This window comes from Nymphalis io, chromosome 25 (assembly GCF_905147045.1).
Source record: "Nymphalis io chromosome 25, ilAglIoxx1.1, whole genome shotgun sequence".
NCBI classification, from domain to species: domain Eukaryota; kingdom Metazoa; phylum Arthropoda; class Insecta; order Lepidoptera; family Nymphalidae; genus Nymphalis; species Nymphalis io.
In genome coordinates this window covers 6,435,482-6,459,659 of record NC_065912.1, presented here as the reverse complement: position 1 = coordinate 6,459,659, position 24,178 = coordinate 6,435,482, and the positions used below count along the sequence as shown (strand labels likewise).

At 32.2% G+C, this 24,178-nt stretch overlaps 1 protein-coding gene across 1 annotated transcript in view; it reads right to left on the bottom strand.

The window, feature by feature from the left end:
- Nucleotides 1–4,717: 4,717 nt before the first annotated feature.
- LOC126778311 (uncharacterized) overlaps nucleotides 4,718–24,178 on the bottom strand; it is a 32,447-nt gene continuing 12,986 nt past the window's right edge. Inside the window, exons 2-5 of the mRNA XM_050501814.1 lie at nucleotides 16,974–17,060; nucleotides 8,111–8,309; nucleotides 6,673–6,920; nucleotides 4,718–5,230 (exon numbers count right to left, since the gene is read on the bottom strand). Coding sequence (XP_050357771.1) covers nucleotides 5,151–5,230; nucleotides 6,673–6,920; nucleotides 8,111–8,250 — 468 coding nt within the window. The 5' untranslated portion in view covers nucleotides 8,251–8,309; nucleotides 16,974–17,060 and the 3' untranslated portion in view covers nucleotides 4,718–5,150. The remainder of the gene's footprint in view (nucleotides 5,231–6,672; nucleotides 6,921–8,110; nucleotides 8,310–16,973; nucleotides 17,061–24,178) is intronic.

Genomic DNA, 24,178 nt, shown 5'->3' with positions numbered 1-24,178 from the left:
TTTATGTAAATTGATTTGTTGTTCTAATTTTATAAAGACCTATTCGATGTTTTTATAAAAATCAATTTAACTTTTGGATGCTAAATATATAATACTAGCATTTAACTCAAAAAATTGAAGGATTTCCGTTTTGATGAACTTTTGTATAAAGAAACTTGAACCCCTTTAAAACGAGGGCGACGCCGCGCCGGAAACCGCCATTGCCACGATAGAACACTAGTTTACAAATAAAACCCTAAAGCAAATAAAAATATATTAAAAAATCTTAAGACCGAACAGTATCACAGTAACACCCTGTTAATGTCCCACTGCTGGGCTAAGGCCTCCTCTCCCTTTTGAGGAGAAGGTTTTGGGGCTTATTCCACCACGCTGCTTAAATGCGGGTTGGCCAAATACACATGTAACCGAATTTCAATGAAATTAGACACATGCAGGTTAAGTGCATAAGGTTAAGTCGAGATGGCCCAGTGGTAAGAACGCGTGAATCTTAACCGATGAACGTGGGTTCAAACCCGGGCGAGCACCTCTGAATTTACATGTGCTTAATTTCTGTTTATAATTCATCTCGTGCTTTTCGGTGAAGGAAAACATCGTGAGGAAACCTGCATGTGTCTAATTTCATCGAAATTCTGCCACATGTGTATTCTACCAACCCGCACTGGAGCAGCGTGGTGGAATAAGCTCCAAACCTTCTCCTCAAAAAAAAGGGAGAGGAGGCCTTAGCCCAGCAGTGGGACATTTACAGGCTGTTACTGTTACTGTACTGTACATGCAGGTTTCCTCACGATGTTTTCCACCGCTAAGCACGAGATGAATTATAATCACAAATCACAAATTAAGCACAAGAAAATTCAGTGGTGCTTGCCCGGGTTTGAACCCACGATCATCTCGGCAACAGTATCAACGAACACATAACGCGAACATAGTTATTCAATCCCGGATTATTTTCATTGATTTTTTTTTTTGTGATAAGATTTCGATTAAATAAAAACCTAACGGTTAGAAAGGTTAGAACAATTCAATTACACTAAGATTTTAAATTAAGAAGATTACACCAGATACGCTGACATTATTGGTAAAAAAATGCAATTTTAAAATAACAGACATATATTTTAATTTTATTCATTTGTTCATAAAGAGTATATTGTTTTTTCAACAAAGCCATTTTCAGTGCTGCTCAGAGAAAATAGATAAAAAGAAAAAAAATGTAATAATACAGCCTTATATGAACAAATTTTCACAAAAGAATTTTTCTTATGAAAACATCAAAGGGCTTATTTAATATTGAATCTTTATGTAATCCGAGGCACATGGAGTAAATAACCATTTTATTTATATAATATGCAAATTTTATTTGTATTATAATAAAAACATCATACTATTAAAAAATGAATACAACCTTTGTTTTTCAATAAAGGCTAGGCTACTAGTTAAAAAAATTTTGAAAGTATAGGTGTCCCATAGACTATTCTACGAGTAGCTTGGTGCTTTGTTTCCACTACTATTTCCAAGGTGTTGCAATAATAAACAATATCAATTTGAAAGCTACAGTATTAGTTAGTACTAGTACGAAATACATATATTGATGTTTCACAATAATAATAATAATTATTTATTTATTCAAGTAACAACTCATATACAAAATTACAAAAAAATAAAATAAAATAAGCAATACTGTCTACTATTCATACAATTTACTGGTCTAGCTGAAACTTTACAACTGCGGTTTATTAATACACAGTCTAGTCTGTTAGCAACCATGATAACAATGAAAACCATATTATTTATATTACTGTTATTTTATTTTTCCGTTTATTTTACTATGAAATGTATAAGCAACATTAATTTCTTCTTAAATAAGTATCCACATTCTATCTCTCTCTATCGCTTAGAAATAAGCTGTTAATAATTTCAGAAATCTTATATTAATGTTTTAATTTAAATAAAATAATAATCGTAATAGTAGAATCGAAATATCTAACAAAAGCATTCAATATGGAAATATGTCTCAAGAGGCATTGAATTTTTTAAGCCCTTCATTATATTTCTTAAAAAAAACGTTATTACGACACTATTTATTTGCTTGATATCCAATGCTGAGAAGATATTCCAACTCTTTTGTTACAATACAATGAAACTTTATATCGTGGATTTTACTTTATTATAAAAGATGAGAAATATTTCTATGAGAATGTTAAATCTATTGAAATATCGATAATTTGGAATGAAAAGATAGCCTTATTTCTGTTAAAATTAGCAAAAATATTTGAATGTAGTTTTGCTATTTTTTCAAAACAGGCGTCGTTATATAATATTTCATTAATTCTGTAAATAGCATGTAGCGTTAAGATAATACATGTTTTGGAACAGATTAATTATTTAAGTAATGCTTAAAATATTCGTTAATTTAATTATACTACTGGTGGTAGGGCTTTGTGCAAGCTCGTCTGCGTAGGTACCACCCACTCATCAGATATTCTACCAAAAAACAGCAGTACTTGGTATTATTGTGTTCCGGTTTGAAGGGTGAGTGAGCCAGTGTAATTACAGGCACAAGGAACATAACATCTTAGTTCCCAAGGTTGGTAGCGCATTGGCGATGTAAGCGATGAATAACATTTCTTACAATGCCAATATCTATGGGCGTTGGTGACCACTTACCATTAAGTGACCCATATGCTCGTCCTACCTATACTATATAAACAAAAATATACCAAAAAACATTGTGTTTTATTCATTTATCTGTCTCAAATAAATTACCATTAAACATTCTCCAGACTATGGTACAGTTTTTTAGCTTAATTAATAATATTTGTATAGTGCGTTTACGATATACGTTTTGTAATAATAATCGTCTATGGAACTACTTTTTGCAATAAATAGTCTCTTTTTAATTATTATTTCTTGGTATTTAATATTTGATTTCACTTTATATGTAGCGGTATTTTTGTATGATTCATTGAATTTTAAAAGACACGTTATCGAAATATCTAGAAATATTAAATGAAGTCACGTTTTTGCTTATTTATATATTATGAGTGCGAATATTTCTTTCTTTTATAATATATTTGTGGGAACGTCTTACAAGCTATCAAGTTTTGTATATTTTTCCTTAACGTGTTCATGTTTATTATGTTTTTTTTTATAAGCCATAAATATATGGTGTTGTAACATAGTGTAAATCTATCTAAAACTTTATTATACGCACCAAAACGAAAGGTAGGTGTTTGCATGAGTTTCCTTTATTTTTCTTGAACTTCTGAGTTACAAGTTATTCTATATAATCGATGCTCCATTTAGGTTAACTAATATCAATCAAGAAAGAGTTTTTTTTTGTTTGAAAAATTTAAAACGTTACAAGTTTTTTTTTAAATTTATAGATTATTATTTTAATATGAATATGAAAATGTATACATGCTACATTAATATTGTCAAATGGTGCTCACAATCCATTACGAGCTTAATGATGAAAGAAAACTTCGCAAGGAAATCCGACTCGGTGAAGGTTTTCAAATAATTCCATGATTGCCAGTGACTTCAAAACATTCAGTTTTGAAGTATTTCTTTAAAAGGCTGTTTGTCCATGTTATTTTCTTAGGCTACTTTGTAGAGGATAACTATTAAGCTTTTACTTAAAATAATACAATTGGCAAATCTTATTATTATGATTTGTTCACTTAATAAATTCTTTTTTTAAAACGGTGCTAGTCATGTGATGTAATTTTTTTAATTATTATAAACGCAGCTTAAAAACGTGAATTATGAGGTGTTCACTGACTCCCATCAATATCACGATGAGGACTGGATGGAGCAAAATGACCTGGAGAAGATGAGTAAATACCCTACATCATGAATAAACAACTTAATAAAATTCAATGTTTGTTTTAATATTGTAAGTGCTTTTAACGATAGTCTCTTTGTACCTTTGAAACTTAATAAAATTAAAATTTTAAATTAATCGGATCGCCGTCCCATCGGATTACGAGAGTTAAGGAATAGAGAGTGCACCTGTGTTTGCGCACACACTTTTGCACTATAATATCTCCTGCGTAGTTGGCTAATCTCTCTTGAGATTGGCCGCTGTGGCCGAAATCGGTCTGGAGGACATTATTATTATTATTATTACCTTTGAAACGATATTTAGTCACAGATTAAGACCCCTGTATAGCAAATTATGATTAACATTGAATTTTTAATTATTGACTAATCTTCGAAAATTAATACAATTCTTAAATATATATTACTAAGCGAACACAACGTTAGCGCGATCTAAAATACAAGTCACGCCATCTACTTCGTAAATATGTAAACTATTCTTGTCACAAGGTTATATTACTTCTTTTTCAATCATTTTTCTACATATCAGTATAAAAAAATCATACAACAATTTCCCTATGTAATTTCCAATTAAAAATAATACTTATTTTTGATGTTTTCTAATAAAAATAATAACTGACTATTGAAAAAGAATATCAAATAGAATATATATTAGGTATTCATATCAATGTCGTATCCTTGATATTACAAGAAAGCCTTTTATGTCGGGTGATGAAGGTATTTTTAATATGGCGTATGTCACTCAATACATATATCGATAATGTAAATAAAAAACATTGTGTGCTGTTTTAAATTTTTTATTCCACATAGTGCTGAATAAATAAGCCTTATTACAACAACCTAAAATAAATTATCGTATCTATTAATAAATATAGTCGACGGGCTCGCGCTTATAATAACCTCAGATTTAGTTTAATAATCTATAGAATTAAAATCAGTCTCAAAACATTGTTAAGCAAAAAACGCAATGCCTTAAATTGTCTGGACAATCAAGTATAAGAGTGAGAGAGAGCAACAAATGGTTTAAGTCCAGTCCAGAAACTTAAAACACTGCGCCTGCGATAACATTTGCTAAATGTCAGACCACCACGTAACATTATTTTTTTTTTACAGGATCAAGCATTGTTTACGTGGTAATCTGACATTTAGCAGAATGTGAACTAATTGACGCCACTTGATCCGATAAATTTGATCCAATGTCCAATTTTGTTACTGAGCTGTTGGCATAGCCATCGTTGGGCTAAACATTTGGCTCTGCATATTGTTCTGCATTTGAGGTAAAGCATACATAGGCATAGTCATTGATGGAGAGCTTAGCGGCGTGTGTGGTACCCCGAATAGGATTCTGAAGAAGCGCGCGAGGTTCCGTAAAACATTGGACGTCGCCGGTACCCTGGATAATACAACAAAGATTTTTAACAATGCAAATATCAATTCAAATGATTGATTACTATAAAATATGATTACACTCAATAGTTTTGATTTAGTTATCATAATCATTGAATAACTTAAGAAAGCTTGAATTAAGACTGTCAGAATCTGAAAAAACTATACCAAAAATAAATCAACGAATCAAAATATTAAGTGTAATCAATATAATATTCCATTACAAACAAATAAATATATTTTAATTGATATTTACAAATGCACATTTATTTACCCATATTTACTACTCATGTGTATATAAATACAATTGTTCAAATTACCATCACCAATATAGATATAAATATTTTGAAAAAACCTGTGTAATTAAAAAATAGTTTTAATTATTTTTTAACTCATAAACTTTTGACGTATCATTTTTATGTGATAAGTGTTGGTCATGTTGGGGGTGGTGGTAAGCGACTGGTTTCTTTTTTTTCTTATTTTTATTTTTTGTTTTCTCTTCGATATCATCACTAAGGTGGTTATGGATTACTTCATGAACTTCGACTAAACCATCAATTGCATCTAAGCAAAACATCAACAAATCGTATGTTATTGTGTAGTATTTTGGAGGTTTTTTAGAATGTATGACTTTTTTGGCATATCCGTTTGCTTGTTTTATAAAATCTGAGAATGGGTCAGTGAAAAATTCAAAGAAACCTCTATTCGTTGCGGCACTATTCTTAACAAAATTTTTTTTAGCATTCGTTTCTAAATAAATTTTTTTTGGAGTTTCAAATGATTTTAGTGATGCATTGTTATCTATATTTCTTTTTATTCTTTTACGTTTTTTAATAATTTTCTTTCTACGTATTTTATCAGTTTTATTGTTATGCAAATTTGGGCTACTAATATTGAATACAACGATTGGCTTCCAATCACTTGGTTCTAAAGGCACAACATCACTATTAGGAGTGGTCACGGATACGTTACGATTGACGAAAATATTACGGCTCAAAATTGGCTTTCTATATGGCAAGAGTCTATTGTTATTTGGTTTAGGAGTGAATGTATTCGGATTAATATAGTATTTTATTCGAGGATAATAGAACGTGTTTGGATAATTATGTTTATATTTCTTAGTTTTAATATAATCAAGGAAGTCCTTACTGTTTTTCAATTTATCTAAGTCTATTTTAAATTCTACGTATTTCTTTGGTCTTTGTCTCGGTGATTTTCTATATGACATCTTCCTCTGTGCTATGTGTCGTGGTTGTGGTATTAATATCTCCCTTGGCCGTTTTACTTTCTCTTCAACTTCTGGCTCTACATTCTTAGCTGTAGATACATCAGAATTGAGACCTCTGAAAGTTGCTGGCATCGCGTCGTAAAAAACACTCGCAATCGGGTCGACGAAGCTTCTGATTTTGCCAACGACTGGTTCAAGATATCTGAGCAGTTTCGACTTACCGTCCCACCTTTCCGCTGCTCGTGTTGAGTTAACAAGTACAGTGGGCGCCTGTTGCGACTGCTGAGCACTCGCGTCGTTTTGTAGCAACTCGTTTGTGTGGGAGTGTGTAGCCAGTGCTGTGGGGCTATACATCTCTGGAGATGCGAACTGTGAGCTCACTCCGCTTACGGAGTATGCGTGCGGTGAGGCGCTCGGAAAATCGATGGGGTATTGCGAGTAAAGGTATGGATGGTTTTGCAAACCGACGCTGGAATGCAAACAAATGTATGGTGAGTTGCGGAAATGTTGAGCAATTTATTGCTGCTCTTACCAGTCAAGTCTTGGTCGATCATCGCATGTTCATGTCAAAGTCCCAGATCATCGAATAATGTATTTTATTTAATCCATGATGAATAATACATATAATTAACATAATTGTTGAAAATTCATAATGATAACCAGGATTTTTTAGTATTATATAATAGACTTCAATAATTATTAGCTTGAAGAAGGAATATTCAGTGATTCAAGAAGGTTCAAATTCAAATGGTACAGTCACGTCAAGAAATCCGGGGAAATCTGATAAATTAAATATGTATATACAGTCGTGTGCGTGTCTGTAAATAGTCAGTACAGTAAAAACGTCAGTCCAGTCATGCGAGCAACTTATTAAAATTCCTTACAGTATAGACATCGATGTAAATCTTTTTTTCTCTCTGCTTTCCTACTGTTTTCCGATTTCAGATCGGATGATTTATTAGAAATTCCTATTACCATTCATGTAAGCAACGAGAAAACAATTTTTATTACTCATTAATCACTAATTATTTTGCGTTTAAATTTTTTTGAAATTAAATGTTAATACTTTTGCAACAAAATCAATTGCAATTTACATCGCTGTCTATACGACACATTTAAATAGCATCACAAAATACAACATACGTTATATTCAATTATAATAATTAAAAAAGCATTCAAAGACCCAATTATGATTTAAAGAAATGAGAATGAAATTATTTTAAGTCAAAGCAAAATTGGTGAAGCTATAATTATACCATTAGTAAAGACGACTCCATTGAATATTCGTCAACTAATAATGAAATGTATCTCTAATTTACTAATCATATTAATTTGCTAAGTGTGATTTGATTTACATATTTTATATGTTCAAACATATCTATTATAGCTGGTTGAATGTCTCATTTGTATTCTATTAGCTCTAATAAGTCAGAGTTTGAAACAAATTATCAATCTACAAAATGAATTCAACTTAAAACTTTATCGTGGTAAAAGATAATTTAAAACTTTAAAATGGTTGAAATATCTTGATCTACTAACAAACTTAAACATTTCTGTAACAAAACTAACTATATTTTAAATAACAATTATAAGTGCAAATTTCAAGTACAGCTCAAGTCATCTTCTTAGTTAGAAATGTTTTAAATATTGATCACTTACCCGCCACCATAACTTTCGTATAACTTTTTCATAGCCATGCCAACGGTAACCACGAGTGCCATTTTACTGGCCAGGAATGCCTTGATGGTGATCACTGATACCATGAACAGGGCAAATATGACTACTCCAGCAGACTTCATGCCGAAGAGTAGTGGGATAACGGCATTTACCACTTTTCGTCTGTGTTTTCGCTTTATCTCTGAAGATTTAAAAACATTTTATTACAATTTTATAAATTTTATAGTGCAAAACTTTTCACATGTAGCTTATATTATTTAATGACTGAATAAAAAGAAATTAGGTTCCCAGTAACAGTGGGACGATATAAGAGTACCTCCGACGTATGGTCCGCCCTTCTTGTTATTTATGATTAATACTAATATTATGAAGAAAAATTTTGTTTGTTTCTATCCGGATACACACAATCCCTGATAATTCGATTTATATGAAATTTACATATTATTTTAGTTTCAGGATATACATAGGCTATATAGCATGTTAATGACTGCCTCGTTGGTCTATTAGCTAGACGTAAGGCCGCAGACCTGTTCCAAGTTCAATTCCCAGATCAGGCCAGTAAAAAGTTATCGGGTTTTTCTGTCAGAAAATTCCGAGTAGCAGCCCGGAGTCTGGAAGTTGGAAATTTGTACACTCCCGTGCCTCAGAAAGCACGTAAAGCCTTTGGTCTTGCGCCGGAACTCTTTTCGGTCGTGTCGGTTTGCCATCACATCGGATTATGAGAGCTATGGAATAAAGAGTGCACCTGTGTTTGCATTATAATATATATGCAGATTTACCGTCGTGGCCGAAATCGGTCTGGAGGATATTATTGCTTAATGTATAATTATTATGTCTATAACACTGACACAAATTTAAAGTTCTGAACACAGTTGTAGCATAACTTAATCATTCTTAAGAATTTACTTAATCATTGTATCTGATTAAATTAGGGCTTTTTATAATATAATAATATCCTGGGACATTTTTCACACACGGCCATCTGATCACAAATTAAGCTTATACAAAGCTTGCGCTATGGAAACCAGACTACTGATATACTATATATACTACTTTTCTTTTGTAAATACATACTTATAGATAATTACACCCAGACTCAGGACAAACAGACATGTTCATGCACAAAAATGTCTGTCATGGGTGGGAATCGAACCCACAACCTTCGGCGTGAAAGGAAAATCTACCAAATACGCCAACCAGCTCGACCAAATATAATAGTTACTTGCGTTTTTTTCTTGATTAGTGTGGATTATTTATTTAGTAGTAATGACGCGGCTTATGGATTGTCATACTATAGTGACTTCGTTACAATTGTATAACTTCATTGATTTATTATAGTGCGGCATGTGAGCTCTTAAGCTAAATTTAATAAATTATAATTAATCTGTATAATAAAAACAGTATCAATATATATCATATTAATTGGCTGTAGGGCTTTTTCCAAGCCCGTCTGGGTAGGTTTTTTTTTTTTTTATAGAATAGGAAGGCGGACGAGCATATGGGCCACCTGATGATAAGTGGTCACCAAACGCTCTTAGACATTGGCATTGTAAGTAATGTCAACCATCGTTTATATAGCCAATGCGCCACCAACCTTGGGAACTAAGATTTTATGTCCCTTGTGCCTGTAATTACACTGGCTCACTCACCCTTCAAACCGGAACACAACAATAACAAGTACTGCTGTTTTGCGGTAGAATATCTGATGAGTGGGTGGTACCTACCCAGACGAGCTTGCACAAAGCTCTACCACCAGTAAAAGGTACCATCCACTTATCACATATCATACTGAAAAACAGCAATACTTAGTATTGTTTTGTTCTGGTTTGAACGGTGAGTGCGCAAGTGTAATTACAGGTTAAACTTAAGATAATTAATATTTCTTACAGTGTCATGTTTATCAGTGTGATGACCATTTTTAATCAGGGAGTCCGTTCGAAATTCTGCCTACCTATTTTAAGTAAGAAAAAGAAATCATTTTACAAAATCAAACTATAATTTGTATATTACAAACTATAATATATACCTAATTTACTAACATTGAAAATACATTACAAAATTTACACAGACCAATAAATCACATGAGTAATTACGGCCACTTGATATACACAAACAGGTTGACATGTATTCAATAGTGATTTGCACTTGTTTGTTCGCACATTACTTCAATTAGTGACTTTAACGATCGATTGTAATATATGGCTCCTGTTAAAAAAATGTAAGCAAAATCTGCTTAAAGTGTAAATACTCAGAAAAATGCCTCTTTGTTCTAAGGAAAAAGCCACTAGGGCTTAAAAGATTGCATTACACTGGGACCTCTGAGAAAATATTATTGGCTTTTTATATTCAGTATTTTTGCAGTAGCAGAAATAAATCCGTTGTTATTGCACATGAACTCTTTTTTATGCCTTGCACAGATGGCTTTTGCCTTGAGCGTGTCCAAAATCGGTCAGGAGGACATCACCGGTAATAAGCACATTTAGGGCAATTTATTAGCTGTACAGCAAAGTTCGGATGAGTACGACAATCAACAGATTATTAAAATAATGTAACACACTTTACTGTAAAAAAGACAGAGATGGTCTAGTGGTTAGAACGCGTCAATCTTAGCCGATGATCGTAGGTTCAAATCCAGGCAAGCACCACTGAAATTTCATGTGCTTAATTTCAGTATAAAATTCATCTCGTACTTGACGGTGAAGGAAAACATCGTGAGGAAACCTGCATGTGCCTAATTTCACCGAAATTCTGCCACATGTGTATTCCACCAACCCGCATTGGAGCAGCGTGGTGGAATAAGCTCCAAGCTTTTTCCTCAAGAAAGGAGGCTTTAGCCCAGCAGTGGGACATTCACAGGCTGATACTATACTTACTTACTAACATACATCAAAAAATTTGTTAAAAGATTGTAACTGGTATCATTCATATTGGTTTTTATCTTTTGTTTAAAATTAATACGCTAAAGTGATAACTTTAGTAACACTTGATAGATAAATATGTAACTTATACTCTTAATGAATGAATAAGAAAACAACTTAACATTGGTGATACTTAAACGAATTTCTTTAAGTAAAATAAATAGGAGATGAACAAAGTACGTATAAGAACACTATTTTTAATAAAACGAAGTATGAAAATATTATAAATTCAAGTTGTTTTTCGCACTTCGACAGCCACAAATGGAACAATAAAAATAAGATATCGAAGTGTCGATATTTGTTCATTGTTATTTACGACTTGAGACTGAAACGCCGTGACAAAAACAATCGTAAATTATAATAATTTATAGACTCGATTATTATTGGATTGTAAACGTGTAACCCGCTTAAAAATATCTTACATATATTTGAATAAGTGATTTTTTATTATTGGTTGGCGTTTGTGAGAGCAGTTATCACTCCATAGTTAGAACGCGAGAATCTTGAGAAAATAGGGAACCGAATTTTCGTGGGCTTATAATATAATCAAAAATAAAATTGCAAACATTTTACAAGACTTATTATCATTATAAATTACAGAGTAACACCTCTAGAATTCATTGTTTTCAATTTAGATTTCTCTATACTAATAAAATATTACAAAATATTACAACTAAGTAAATAAAAGCTTATTTTTTTCAATCCTAATTAAGCCTTATACTATAATAAAGAATATATAGGATGTTTTAAATGACTATCTGAATAAATGAATACATAAATTGTGGCCAAGGGAAAACGAGAAAACAAATCAGATCGTAAACAAATAAAACAGCACAATAAAATACAATGATCGTCTATGTTAATATTATTTGATTTTGCGCTGAAGCAAATTACATCCATAAATTATCTTTCACTAGATATTTTCAAGCATGGAAATATTATCAGGAAAATTAAGAGATAGATAGGTTTTTAGCTATATAAGGGTATTATTTCTTACAACTTTCATTACAGGAAAATAATATTAACGAAATAGTGGTCTCATAATAAGACTTGCCCTTATTATTACGTATGCAAGGTCGTGGATATTGGTGTTTGAGCAAGTTAGTTTTATCTCTCAGAACCGCAAATATTCACAGACGTCTACGACGGTTTTATTTATCGGTTATGCAAATTCTAAAACGACCAAATATTATATTAGCTTTATACTATAAATATTTTCTTACACGTACAGGTTATATGTATATTTTAAATCAAGAAAATATTGTGTAAGTGGTGGTACGAATGTGATGATTAAAGCTCAATTAATTCGTCCATCAATATTTTTTTTATATTTGTTGGCAATAACTCCACCTGATGGTAAGTGGTAGTAGAGTCAAAACGCGACGACGACCAGTACAGTCGGGAAGAATGTTCTGCACTAGCCATTACTAATTTTTGTTTTCCTAGACTTTTGCCTCGCTAAATGTAGTTAAAATTAATCACTTTTAATCAAGAGTTATTAATAAATCCATCAAAATGAAGGGCATCTGAATCATTTATCGTGACTAATATTATAAATGTGAAAGGGATATTGTTTATTTGTTTGTTACGATTTCACGACCTAACAGCTCCCGTCCCACGTGTTGGCGAAGCTGCTAAAACTAGTCTGATTTATAAAAAATATGTTGGTATATATCCGTTTGAGATTAATAGACTTCGACACTATATATCTATCCATCATCTCATCATATACATCATCTTCTACAATGATCAACCGGTCGCCATGTGAAATGGTAAGTCTGGTGGTAGAGCTTTGTGCAAGCTCGTCTGGGTAGGTACCACCCACTCATCAGATATTCTACCGCAAAACAGCAGTACTTGATATTGTTGTGTTCCGGTTTGAAGGGTGAGTGAGCCAGTGTAATTACAGGCACAAGCGGCATAACATTTTAGTGCCCAAGGTCGGTGGCGCATTGGAGATGTAAGCAATGGTTAACATTTCTTACAATGTCAATGTCTAAGGGCGTTGGTAACCACTTACCATCAGGTGTCCCATATGCTCGTCCGCCTTCCTATTCTATAAAAAAATATATACAAACACAGAGTAATTTCTGCCGGATTTTTCAGACATTGTGTAATAACCCTAATTTGTATGAATATCTAGTTGGCTATTTAAACAAAAATAAACGCTTTATTTTTAACACAAAAGGTTTACGAAACTTAAACAATACAAACTTTAAACTTTGATTTTGTAATCAACCAAAACGCCTTTCAGTCGTTTACACAAAAAGAGTGTCAAGACATATATTTACTTTGATGCAAAAAAAATACGTCAATGCAATAAAAGTATACAATTTCATGGACGAATCAATCGAATTATATTGTTTTATTGCTTAAAAATAACACGAAATAGACTAATACGAATATTCAAGGCCATTCAACTCTAGTTTCACAAAGGTATGACATCAAAGGCTTCCTGATATGGTTAATTTCCTTTGTGATCAAGTAATTTGATTAGCGAATAGTACGCATTTTCGGACTTATGAGAGTAGAGTTGAGTTTATTTAATTATGTTACGTAGTATTCCCGATACAATCCGTATTTCAAGTAACTATATTGTCAAAATGCAACGCTTTGATATTATTTTAATAAAATTCTCATATACGGTATTATTATTCCATTAATCCGTTGCGTAGCGTATGCTACGTGTAAATCAAGTTGGATAGAAGTAGAGTGAGCCAGTTTAATTACAGGCACAATGGACAGTTAAACATTGCCGGTTTAAGGGATAGTATATTAACCATATCCTATAGCACCAATGTCTATGGTGACCACTTACCAGGAGATTACTATTTGCAATTCAACGAGAAATTTTTTATTTTTTTATTTTGACCTTACTATTCTGATTTAACTTTTTAATTACCCCTTTCAGGGTTTGAACGAAGCTATGAGAACTAGCTTCTCTAGCCATTTTATTTCCCTGGGAAGCAAATCGCGAGACTTTTTCCTGCGAGCAGTAAATCGCAGGAAGAAGTCTCGCCTGACTCTGCAGACCAGGCTCTGCCTCTCGCGACCAAAGTGGGTTAAGCCTCCAGCATATCCCTGTCCACAACTGGATCCACGAGACACACAAATATATTATGTGTATAGTATTGCAAGTTAAAATCTATTCATATAGTTTAAAATAGAACTAATGAATCATGTATCACATCTTAATAGCTCTTACAATTCCAGGACTTATCGCATAATGTTTACAAACGTTTTGATTTTCATAAACCAACACGAGTTGAGTGGATTTCCATGTAGTATCCGACTTGGTATACACAATGTAGCTCATTCTACATCACTGTATATATCGACAATACATACAAAATTCAGCTGTAACGCATTATGATAGAGCTTATTTTGGTGTGACAACAAGACGTACATTTATTTAAGCAAAATTGAATTGTTTGTTAGTATTTTTTATTATATTAATAAGGGAATATAAGGTGAAGCTTACATCTTAGTCCCTGTAACCGCAGAGTTTTTTTATGTTCTGGCTAGGCTGACGGTCTGATCCTAAGTGGTAACACGAACTTACATTGGCGATGTAAGAAATATTAACCATTCTTCACATTGCCAATCCACCACCTTTCCACCAACCTTGGGAACTGAGATGTTATGTCCCTTGTGCCTGTAGTTACACTGGCTCACTCACGCTTTAAGCCGAAATGCAACATTACTAAGTATTACTGTTTAGCGGTAGAATATCTAATGATTTGGAGATAGCTACCGAGACTGGCTTATACAAAGCACTTGTAATGTTTAATCTGTAAATATTGTATTACATCTCTTGTGTAACCATTGAAATTCATTGTATAATCATGAAGCAAAGTTAAAGAGTTAGCTTAGGGCGTATTTTATGAAGTATCAAAGCTTTTACCACACCACAGCGTTACTTTAGGTTGGTGGATGTATTTTTGTCGGAAGAGATCTTCCTTGGCCACGACATGAATTAAAAGCAAATTAAGTACACGTAAGTAGTTAAGTACACTGTAGGGCTATTTTGTAGAAAACGATCGTGATGTGTCAGAAAGTGAAATGCCACATTGACTATAACTATAAATTGATTATAACATTTCAAGAATACACGCATTAAAAAAAATAGTATATGACCATATGTCAGTTGTCAAAATTTCACAGATGAGTAATGAAGTAAGTTCTTACATGATTGCACTGCTGTTCTAATAAAAAAATAATATCGTATAGAGTAATAAAACATTGTTAGAAGTACGTTTGATTTCGTAAACATTAAAATTATATATATAACTTTGGTATATAGGGCTTATGAAAAACGCTCTTAATTAAGTGAGAAATGTCGACGTTGACAACGGTCTTCTGTCACATGCTTTAATTTAGCTCTCGTCGGAATGATGTGATTTTTTATAGCACTGATATTAAAAAAGAAAATTTTGTTGAAAAGAATTGGACCTTCAAGATATGTTGAAACAACGTAATTGTAGATTATATAAACACGTTGTATGTAAAGGGAGTCTAAGATTATTTGTATTTACGTTCTGATAGGCACTATATAAAAAAATAGAGATTTGCAGGGCAACAGCCTTTCTCTTTGAGTGAGGCTTGAGAAGGTTGCGGTCCACGCTACTCAAATGCAGCCTGAGATTTTGATACCCGCAAAAAAGATTGAGACACATGTTTTAACCACTGAACTATCGCCAGATATCCTAAAGGTATATCAAAACATGTAGGCATTCATTGATTTAAAGAATATTTACAGAAACGACTGTTTGTAGCAAATATTAAAAGTCAGTACACGTATATTATAAAAAAAATTGAGCTTACTACTGTAAAAGAGCTTAAATTGCACGGAACCTATTATAAAAGACAAGTTAGAGCCTCTTTTTCCTCACTCCCATAGTCCAATGGAATGGCAATCCGATACGTCCGGAGAGAGAACAGTCACAGACCCAAAGGCTTTATGCTGCTATCCGAGACATAGAAGTGTTAACACTAACTTCTTCTAAGGGCTATTAAGAATGTCTTGACAGAAAAACCCTATAGCATTATTTTTCTGACCTCGGAATCTACAGCCTTACAAGTTAATTAGTAGAAAAACATTATGAAGCAATGACTTATATTAAACATCCATAGTCAACCATATATATACCCATGTACCATCAGAACAGAAATAATTATTCAAAAAAATGGTTGAATAATTTTGGATGGTTCAAATTGAAGCTGAAAGCAGGAATTAATCTTATTCTTAGAATCAAATTCATCTTGATATCGTCAAATTATTCCAGGAAATTTATCCGATATATAACGATGATAAAATTTCATTACACTATAAATAAAATATTTAATCCATTTAAAGGTAGGGTGTTTTTCTTTTGTCTTGGAATTCTAATACAAGAAAGTATGATATAGGTTTCTTAACCATTATTATATGTTAAGAAATTTGATCGTTAACAGTAAATCTTACAATAAAATATATTATAGGAAAATTATGTTTGTTAAAATAATCGGAAGATGAAAATGCTGACAGTGATGTATGAGAATGTATAGAATACGAAATGAAAGAAGTTGTCATTGTTTAATACAACAAAATCAAAATATTCTGTATTTAGTACTCGAAAGAATATTTCAAGCACTTATACTAGAATATATTGTAAGTATAAAACAACAGCGTTAAGCACGTAAGCAGAGATAAACCGACAAATTTCGATAGGTACTCTTTACCGTTAATATTATACTCATTAGTATGTTAATAAGGAAGTATTTTAAGTTAGAGGGTATGAATGTAGACCGCTAAAGAAGGAACATGTTCAATGAACAAACTGAGGATATAATTTTAATTAGATGGAAGAGAAGCATAGCACGGACTCCAATTAAGAGAAATATGGTCCAGCAAACGATGATTGGTGACTATTTGTTTATATACTTACTGAGTGGATGTATATGGCCTCCCTTGTCTTCGATGACCTCTTCCTCATCCTTGCCTTTCGATTTCTTCGGAACTTCATCCGAAACATCTAAAAAAGATTTATTTTTTTAATCATTTTGGAGTAAAATAACCATAACTAAATAATTATAGCATAAAGTTATTGACATTTCTTAAAATATAAGCACTAGATTTGTTTATTCTGGATTATATAAAGTTTATATTTTTGTTTATTTTGTATAATTTTGACACGATGCTACAACGGAGCCGCGAACACGCGTCTTAACATTACAAAAAAATCCAGCAAATTTGACCCGTCTCCATATATTATACATATACTTTATACATAGATACATTGTTCATAAGTCTAAAATAGTTTTTTTATTTATATGTTGTATACATATAATAAATAGATTTTTTTTTTGTTGAAGGTTTGGGATTAAATCAACTACCATTATCCTCAAATTTAATTTCAGTTTTGTATTCCCAACTGATCTATATATCTAGGTTCTAATTAAAAAAAATAATAATAAGGGTTTAATTTAAAAAAAAATATTTTTTTATATCCCAGCATCAAAGTGTGTACAGTTCTCAAATTTTGGTTCAATCTATTGTGCACACACACACACGACACACACTAACAATTAATTAATTGCTTGTAAAAAATAAATTAAATTAAATTTTAATGATGTCCATTATTATATTACATGACTGATAATTTAGAAAATCCTTAACGGCTCTTTAATAGTTAATTAGTGTTCCTTTAGAGGTCGAAATTAGATCATTTGAGATAAACATTTTTAATATGAATTTGCATGTTTTAAACATTTATTTTTTACTCTTATTTGCATTTAAGTGGCAACGCTAAAGATCATTAATAAAAACAGTCGACAAACGAAGAAGAAAAGGTACTGAACTGCTTTGTCATTGCCCATTTGTGTACATTTAAATATCGAACGAAATCCTGTAAGAGAAAATTTTAATAGCGTTTTTTTTAAGGTTATTTTTTTGTGGAAAAAGCATTCCCTTTAATCTTTGAGGCTGAAGTTATCTGATCTTCGTGATGTATTCAAATCAATTTAAGGATCGAATCCTTTGAAATTCAAGAGATTTAGTTAAACGAAGAGTGATAGACATAATCGTTATACTGAGTATTCCAAGAATTATCCTGTTTATTAAGATGGGGTTTGATTGTACGAGTAACTAAAGCGTTAACTAACGTTGAAGCGATAATGAAACTAACACTAGTGGGTTTAAGATGTAATTTTGAATGTATCATTATAATATGTGTATTGTTATATGTGTATTATTTTGTAGAACTTATTTAAATGATTGCATCAATATATATATATCAATATATAACCTTAAGTCGGTTTTCAACATTTCGCGCGTCTGTTATACGACGTGTGTTTTAAGCAATTATTATTTACACTGCTAATTTCCTTATTTAAAAAAAAAAATATAAAGAGTCTAAGAATATATATAAATAGGATATTTATTAAAATTAAAAAAAATATATGAATACATAGTTATAAAATATAAACTACTTAATTCGTCATAATCAAATAAGTTTAGTATTATTCGGGGCAACTTGTTACCTTGATTTTTTTTATAGAATAGGAAGGCGGACGAGCATATCGGCCACCTAATGGTAAGTGGTCACCAACGCCCATAGACATTGGCATTGTATGAAATGTTAACCATCGCTTAAATCACCAATGCGCCACCAACCTTGGGAACTAAGATGTTATGTCCCTTGTGCCTGTAACTACACTGGCTCACTCACCCTTCAAACCGGAACACAATAATACCAAGTACTGCTGTTTAGAATACCTGATGAGTGGGTGCTATCTACCCAGACGAGCTTACACAAAGATCTACCACCAGTAAATTGATACCGTAGTAGAAAAGGTAAGTTCCCTATATTAAGGTTTAAACTTTATTTATACTATATAATCACGTTTATTAAGAAATAGGTACAATAAATTACTTATTCGCAAACTCATTATTTTCAATTGAACCATAATCATTTGCTAACATCCTCTAACGCACATATACAGTTATATATATAGTTCTACATATCATACTACATATTTCTTGACCATCAATATCTTAATATGTTGCAAGATTTTAGTTTGAAAAATTAACAGCCTGTGAATGTCTAGGTGTAATTATCTATATAAGTATGTACAAAAGAAAAATAGTATATGTAGTATATCAGTTGTCTGGTTTCCATAGTATAAGCTCTGTACAAGCTTAATTTGGAATCAGATAGCCGTGTGTGAAAAATGTCCCATTATATATAATGTCCAATTATATAAATTATATATAATGTATCTTTCTTTGAGTTAAGTTTTTCGCAGCTAATTCCACCACGCTGCTCCAATGCGGGTTGATAGATAAGCATTATGTCAATTTTAAATAGAACAAACAGGTCTTAATTATTCACAAGTGAAACACCAGGACATATGCTGAGCCAAGCCAAAGCCAAGCTGCGACGGTTAGGCTCGCCTCTGAACATTAGTGACGTCACATCCATTTCACAAGTGGGAATACTTAAATACCCGATCCACACAATTAACAACGCCGATTAACAGACCACAAGGCATGTTCTGCTTAGGAAAAAATATAGAATGGACCTTGAAAAATTATTTTTAACAAAAAATATTTTGTAATCAATTGATCTCATATCGTATAAAGTAAACCTTACTAAATAACTTGGCTAAATATTTTGCGCTCAAAAAATGCATTACATATATTTATACATATAATTCCAGTTTCATTGGTAAATAAATAATATAGGATTTAACCAGATTGTACTTTCTGTGATTAAAGCAAGTTACATATCCGTTTAAGTCATCTCTAATGCTACGCGATTATATTGAACTAATTAACAAATAACTGATAGAATATTTTATCTTAGCGTGTCAGCTTCCGACCTTGTTTACTATAGAAATACATCTCAGCTCGAGTTTAACTGATTTATTTATTTAAACATTAATTCACAACATGAAAACAATACTTGTATTAAGAGTAGCATAAAACGGTGACATGCTGGAAATGGGACAAATTTTGCTCAAAGGTGTGTCGCTTATAGCGATCTCTAACAGACAGACTCATGAAAGAAGTTTCAAATGAGAACAGGTATGTGCATTCAAATTAAGAGAGATTAATAAAATAAAAATTTGGTTTTGAATCACATCGTGTAATTTAAACACGCAAACTGGTGTGTATATATTTACATAACCTGTGTTTCTTACCGTCTTATTTTATTAATTCTCATTTTATAATATGGTTAACAGTTGAGAGATTGCTGCTATAGAAATGTGGCCGCATTTTGTATCATGTATTTATGGTATTGATTTAAATATTTTATACGCGTAGTAACGCTTTTTATTTAATAAAGTTGATAGGCGGACGTGCAATTTACCATAATAACGGTCACCTTACGGTAAGTAGTTACATAAGTATTATAATGAGAAAGTTATTTGGATAAAAGTTTGCGGTACATTTATAAGTGTTTTACTTGGTGGTAGGTACCACAAACACAGGTAGGTACCACAAACTCATCATCTTACACAACATTGCAAATGCCACCAACTTTAGGAACTAGCAAGTTACTTCCATTGTGTCTCTTATGACACTGGCTCACTCAATCTTCAAACCAACAAAAACACAAGAAAACATAATAACGCTGTTTAGCAGTAGAATAAACGGGTGGTGCCTACTTAAATTATTGCATCACAATACTGAATGCACAAAGCACTCCACCAAGTCGAATAAGATGATCTTTTTTATGAGAAAATAAATCTCGCTTTTGTTATTATGACTATTATTACTCATTATAACTTTGTAAGTGAGCTGAACATAAAATAAAAAATATATTAAAAGAACTTGCACGGACGTGTTTTCTGCGAAGGCATACACAGTTATACACAAGAACAACCGACAATCCTACTTTGAAATATTCATTTCATCGAATTAATCATAGTTTCCCGTCAATTTGCGTTTGAGTTAAATTATTGGCAAAAATATAAAACATTTTAATCTTCAGTAAGCTTTTTTTCGTGGCTGTCTTTCGAGCTAATACCTAATGGGTACAGAAGTAGGCCGTCAGCTACAGAAAATCAACTGAATTTCTAATATCATTGAATTCACCCTGAAATAAGATTAATTAATTGATTTTTTATAATCGTGTCATCTAGAGATTAAGATAAATTAAGATTATTTGGTACAATAACTGTTGTATTCATTTTATCATTGTATCTTAAATATGCGCTTATTTATTTATTTATTTAAATGTTGTATAGGGATTGTGGGGTTGTCTAAGCTTTAAAAAAAAAGTAAAACATTTAAGGACTAATAGTGGAAGGCAATTGCACGACGCACTACACCATTATAATTTTGTAAGCAATTATTTCACCAAAGTCATGGTTATGTCAGAAATCTTCATCGAAGTGTTTATACAGTGAAGATTACAGTATTTGTATAAGCGTGGACGCATTGTTAAAAAAAATGATATACAACTAAAACAGTTATATTTCATTTATTTATATTTGAATGAAATGTCATTCGGTAAGTGCATTTCTTGAGAACTGCTGAACAAAAATTCACCTTAAATTGAATAATTCGGGAAAAACTGAATTTACTTTTTTGTATGAGATTTTTATGTCAATTTGACAGTTGTCTTGTCGGTCAGGTCAATAAATACATAACTATTGAATTTTCATAGATTATATAATCTTTCATCATTTCATTATTTGACTGCTTCGTTGGTCTAGTGGCTTGATGTAAGGCCGCAAACCCGGAGGTCCTGGGTTCAATTCCCAGTTCAGGCCAATAAAAAGTTATTAGATTTTTCTGTCAGAAAATTCTCAGTGGCATCCCGAATTCTGGAAGTTGGAAATGTGTACTCTTCCATGCCTCGAAAAGCACGTAAAGCCGTTGGACCTGAACCTGATCTGAAATCTTTCCGGTCGTATCGGATTGCCGTCCCATCGGATTATGAGAGTGAGGAAGAGAGAGTGGACCTGTGATAGCGCACACACTTATGCACTAAAATATCTCCTGCGCACTTGGCAAATCTCTCGAGACTAGCCGCCGTTGCCGAAATCGGTCGGGAGGACATTATTATTATTATTATGAATCTTTCATCATGCGCCATTATGATGATGTTATTAAGATCACTTGAACATGATTCAAAGCAATACAATTCATCATATAATCGAATTCAATTACAACCCATTGCCCATAAATGTTATATACTTTACAAAACAGTCACATAATAAAATTAACATATAAACATAAAGTAAGATACCTTAACACCAGCATAAGAGTATTGGTCGTAAAATTTACGACAGTATCAAATTTTACTATCACTATTTTATGATATATTTAAAAACCTTTTAGAAGCAAAGCTCAGACAGTAGAAATATTAAGTCTTATATTATTTTAAGCACAAGCTAACACAGACACGCTTGTCTTTAACAAACACATATATGCTTAATTCCAAATATGTGACGTTTGAATGGGCTTACGATGATAATAAAAAATTTCTATTCTTTATCTTGTTTAATTTGTTTTATTCTTAAGGAAACAATAAAATAACATTAAGTATAAACTTAAAAAATATTTGTGTAACGAAGAGATATAATAGGTCCTTACATATGAAATTAGGGTTTTGTCGTACTGACCACTTTAATCTGAAATATCTCCTCTTTGGTTAAGAATTCCAAATTCAAATTTATAAATTCATTTAGCTGGTACATTTGAGTTTTGAAAACAGTCATTCATTTGTTTTTTTCTTCTTTTTTTTGACGTCGCTTATTACCGCACAATGGAAAATGTGGAGAAAGTGGAAAATGAAGAATTAAGGGCTATTGTGCATCCATCACAAAGCACTTCAGAGATAGCTGCAGGCTTCGGGGTAAGTGATAAAACTGTATTAATCCACTTGAAGAAAATCGGGAAAGTAAAAAAACCTGAAAGATCATGAGGTACCCATGAATTGAGTGAATCGAACTTGCAAACACGCGTCGACTGCTGTGTTACTTTGCTCAACCGACACAATAATGAAAGGATTTTAAATCGAATCATTACTTGTGATGAAAAGTGGATAATGTACGATAATCGGAAGCACTCGTCGCATTGGCTAAACCCTGGAGACCCAGCCTGGAGCCTGGAGACTAGTCCTGCCCTAAACTAAAATTGACTCAGAAAAAGTTACTTGTGAGTGCTTGGTGGCCTAGCGCCGGTGTCGTTCACTACAGCTTTCTAAAATTTGGCCAAAAGATTACGGCAGATATCTATTGTCAGCAACTGCATACCATGAAGGAAGAACTAGCTGCTAAACAACCGAGATTGGTCAATCGCTCTAGGCCACTGGTGCTTCACGACAACGCAAGACCACACACTGCACAACAAACAACCACTAAGTTAGATGAGTTACAATTGGAATGTCTGCGACATCCTCCGTACTCCCCGAACCTTGCTCCAACAGATTACCATTTTTTCCAGAATTTGGACAACTTCTTATAAAGAAAAAAATTCAACTCCGATGCGGCAGTCCAAACCGCCTTCAAAGAGTTTATTGATTCTCGCCCCCATGGATGTTTTAGTAAAGGGATCAATGAACTACCTATGAGATGTCAAAAGTGTATAGATAATAACGGTGCATACTTTGATTTATTAAAAATATTTTACAAAAAAAAAATTGACTTTATATTCCTCCCGTACAAAACGCCAATTTCATATGTAAGGACCTAATATAAATAGTTTTTTATTAGTTAGAATATTATACTGCCTATATTAACACGCTTTGTTTATTGAGAGCTCGCCTGTGTATTATTTTAATTATATTTTCAACATTAATGTTTCTCGTCTTCTTTCAAGTAAGAAGGTTAATATAACGAGGCACGGGCTTGAGCCAAGTGTTTCTTTTTATTTCCTGAAATATTCGTATAAAAATATAAGTTAGTACAGCTTAAACAGTATATATCAAAAGAAGCTACTAAGGTATATTTTTCAAAGGCATTCAATGACCGAAGATACAATGGATAAGACAATGACAATTGAATGACAAGTAAATGTTAATGATTTCAGGAAATAAACGTTCTAGATTTTTAACATATTATATATATATATATATATATATATATATATATATATATATATATATATATAATATTTAATTAAAGACAAATAAACAGA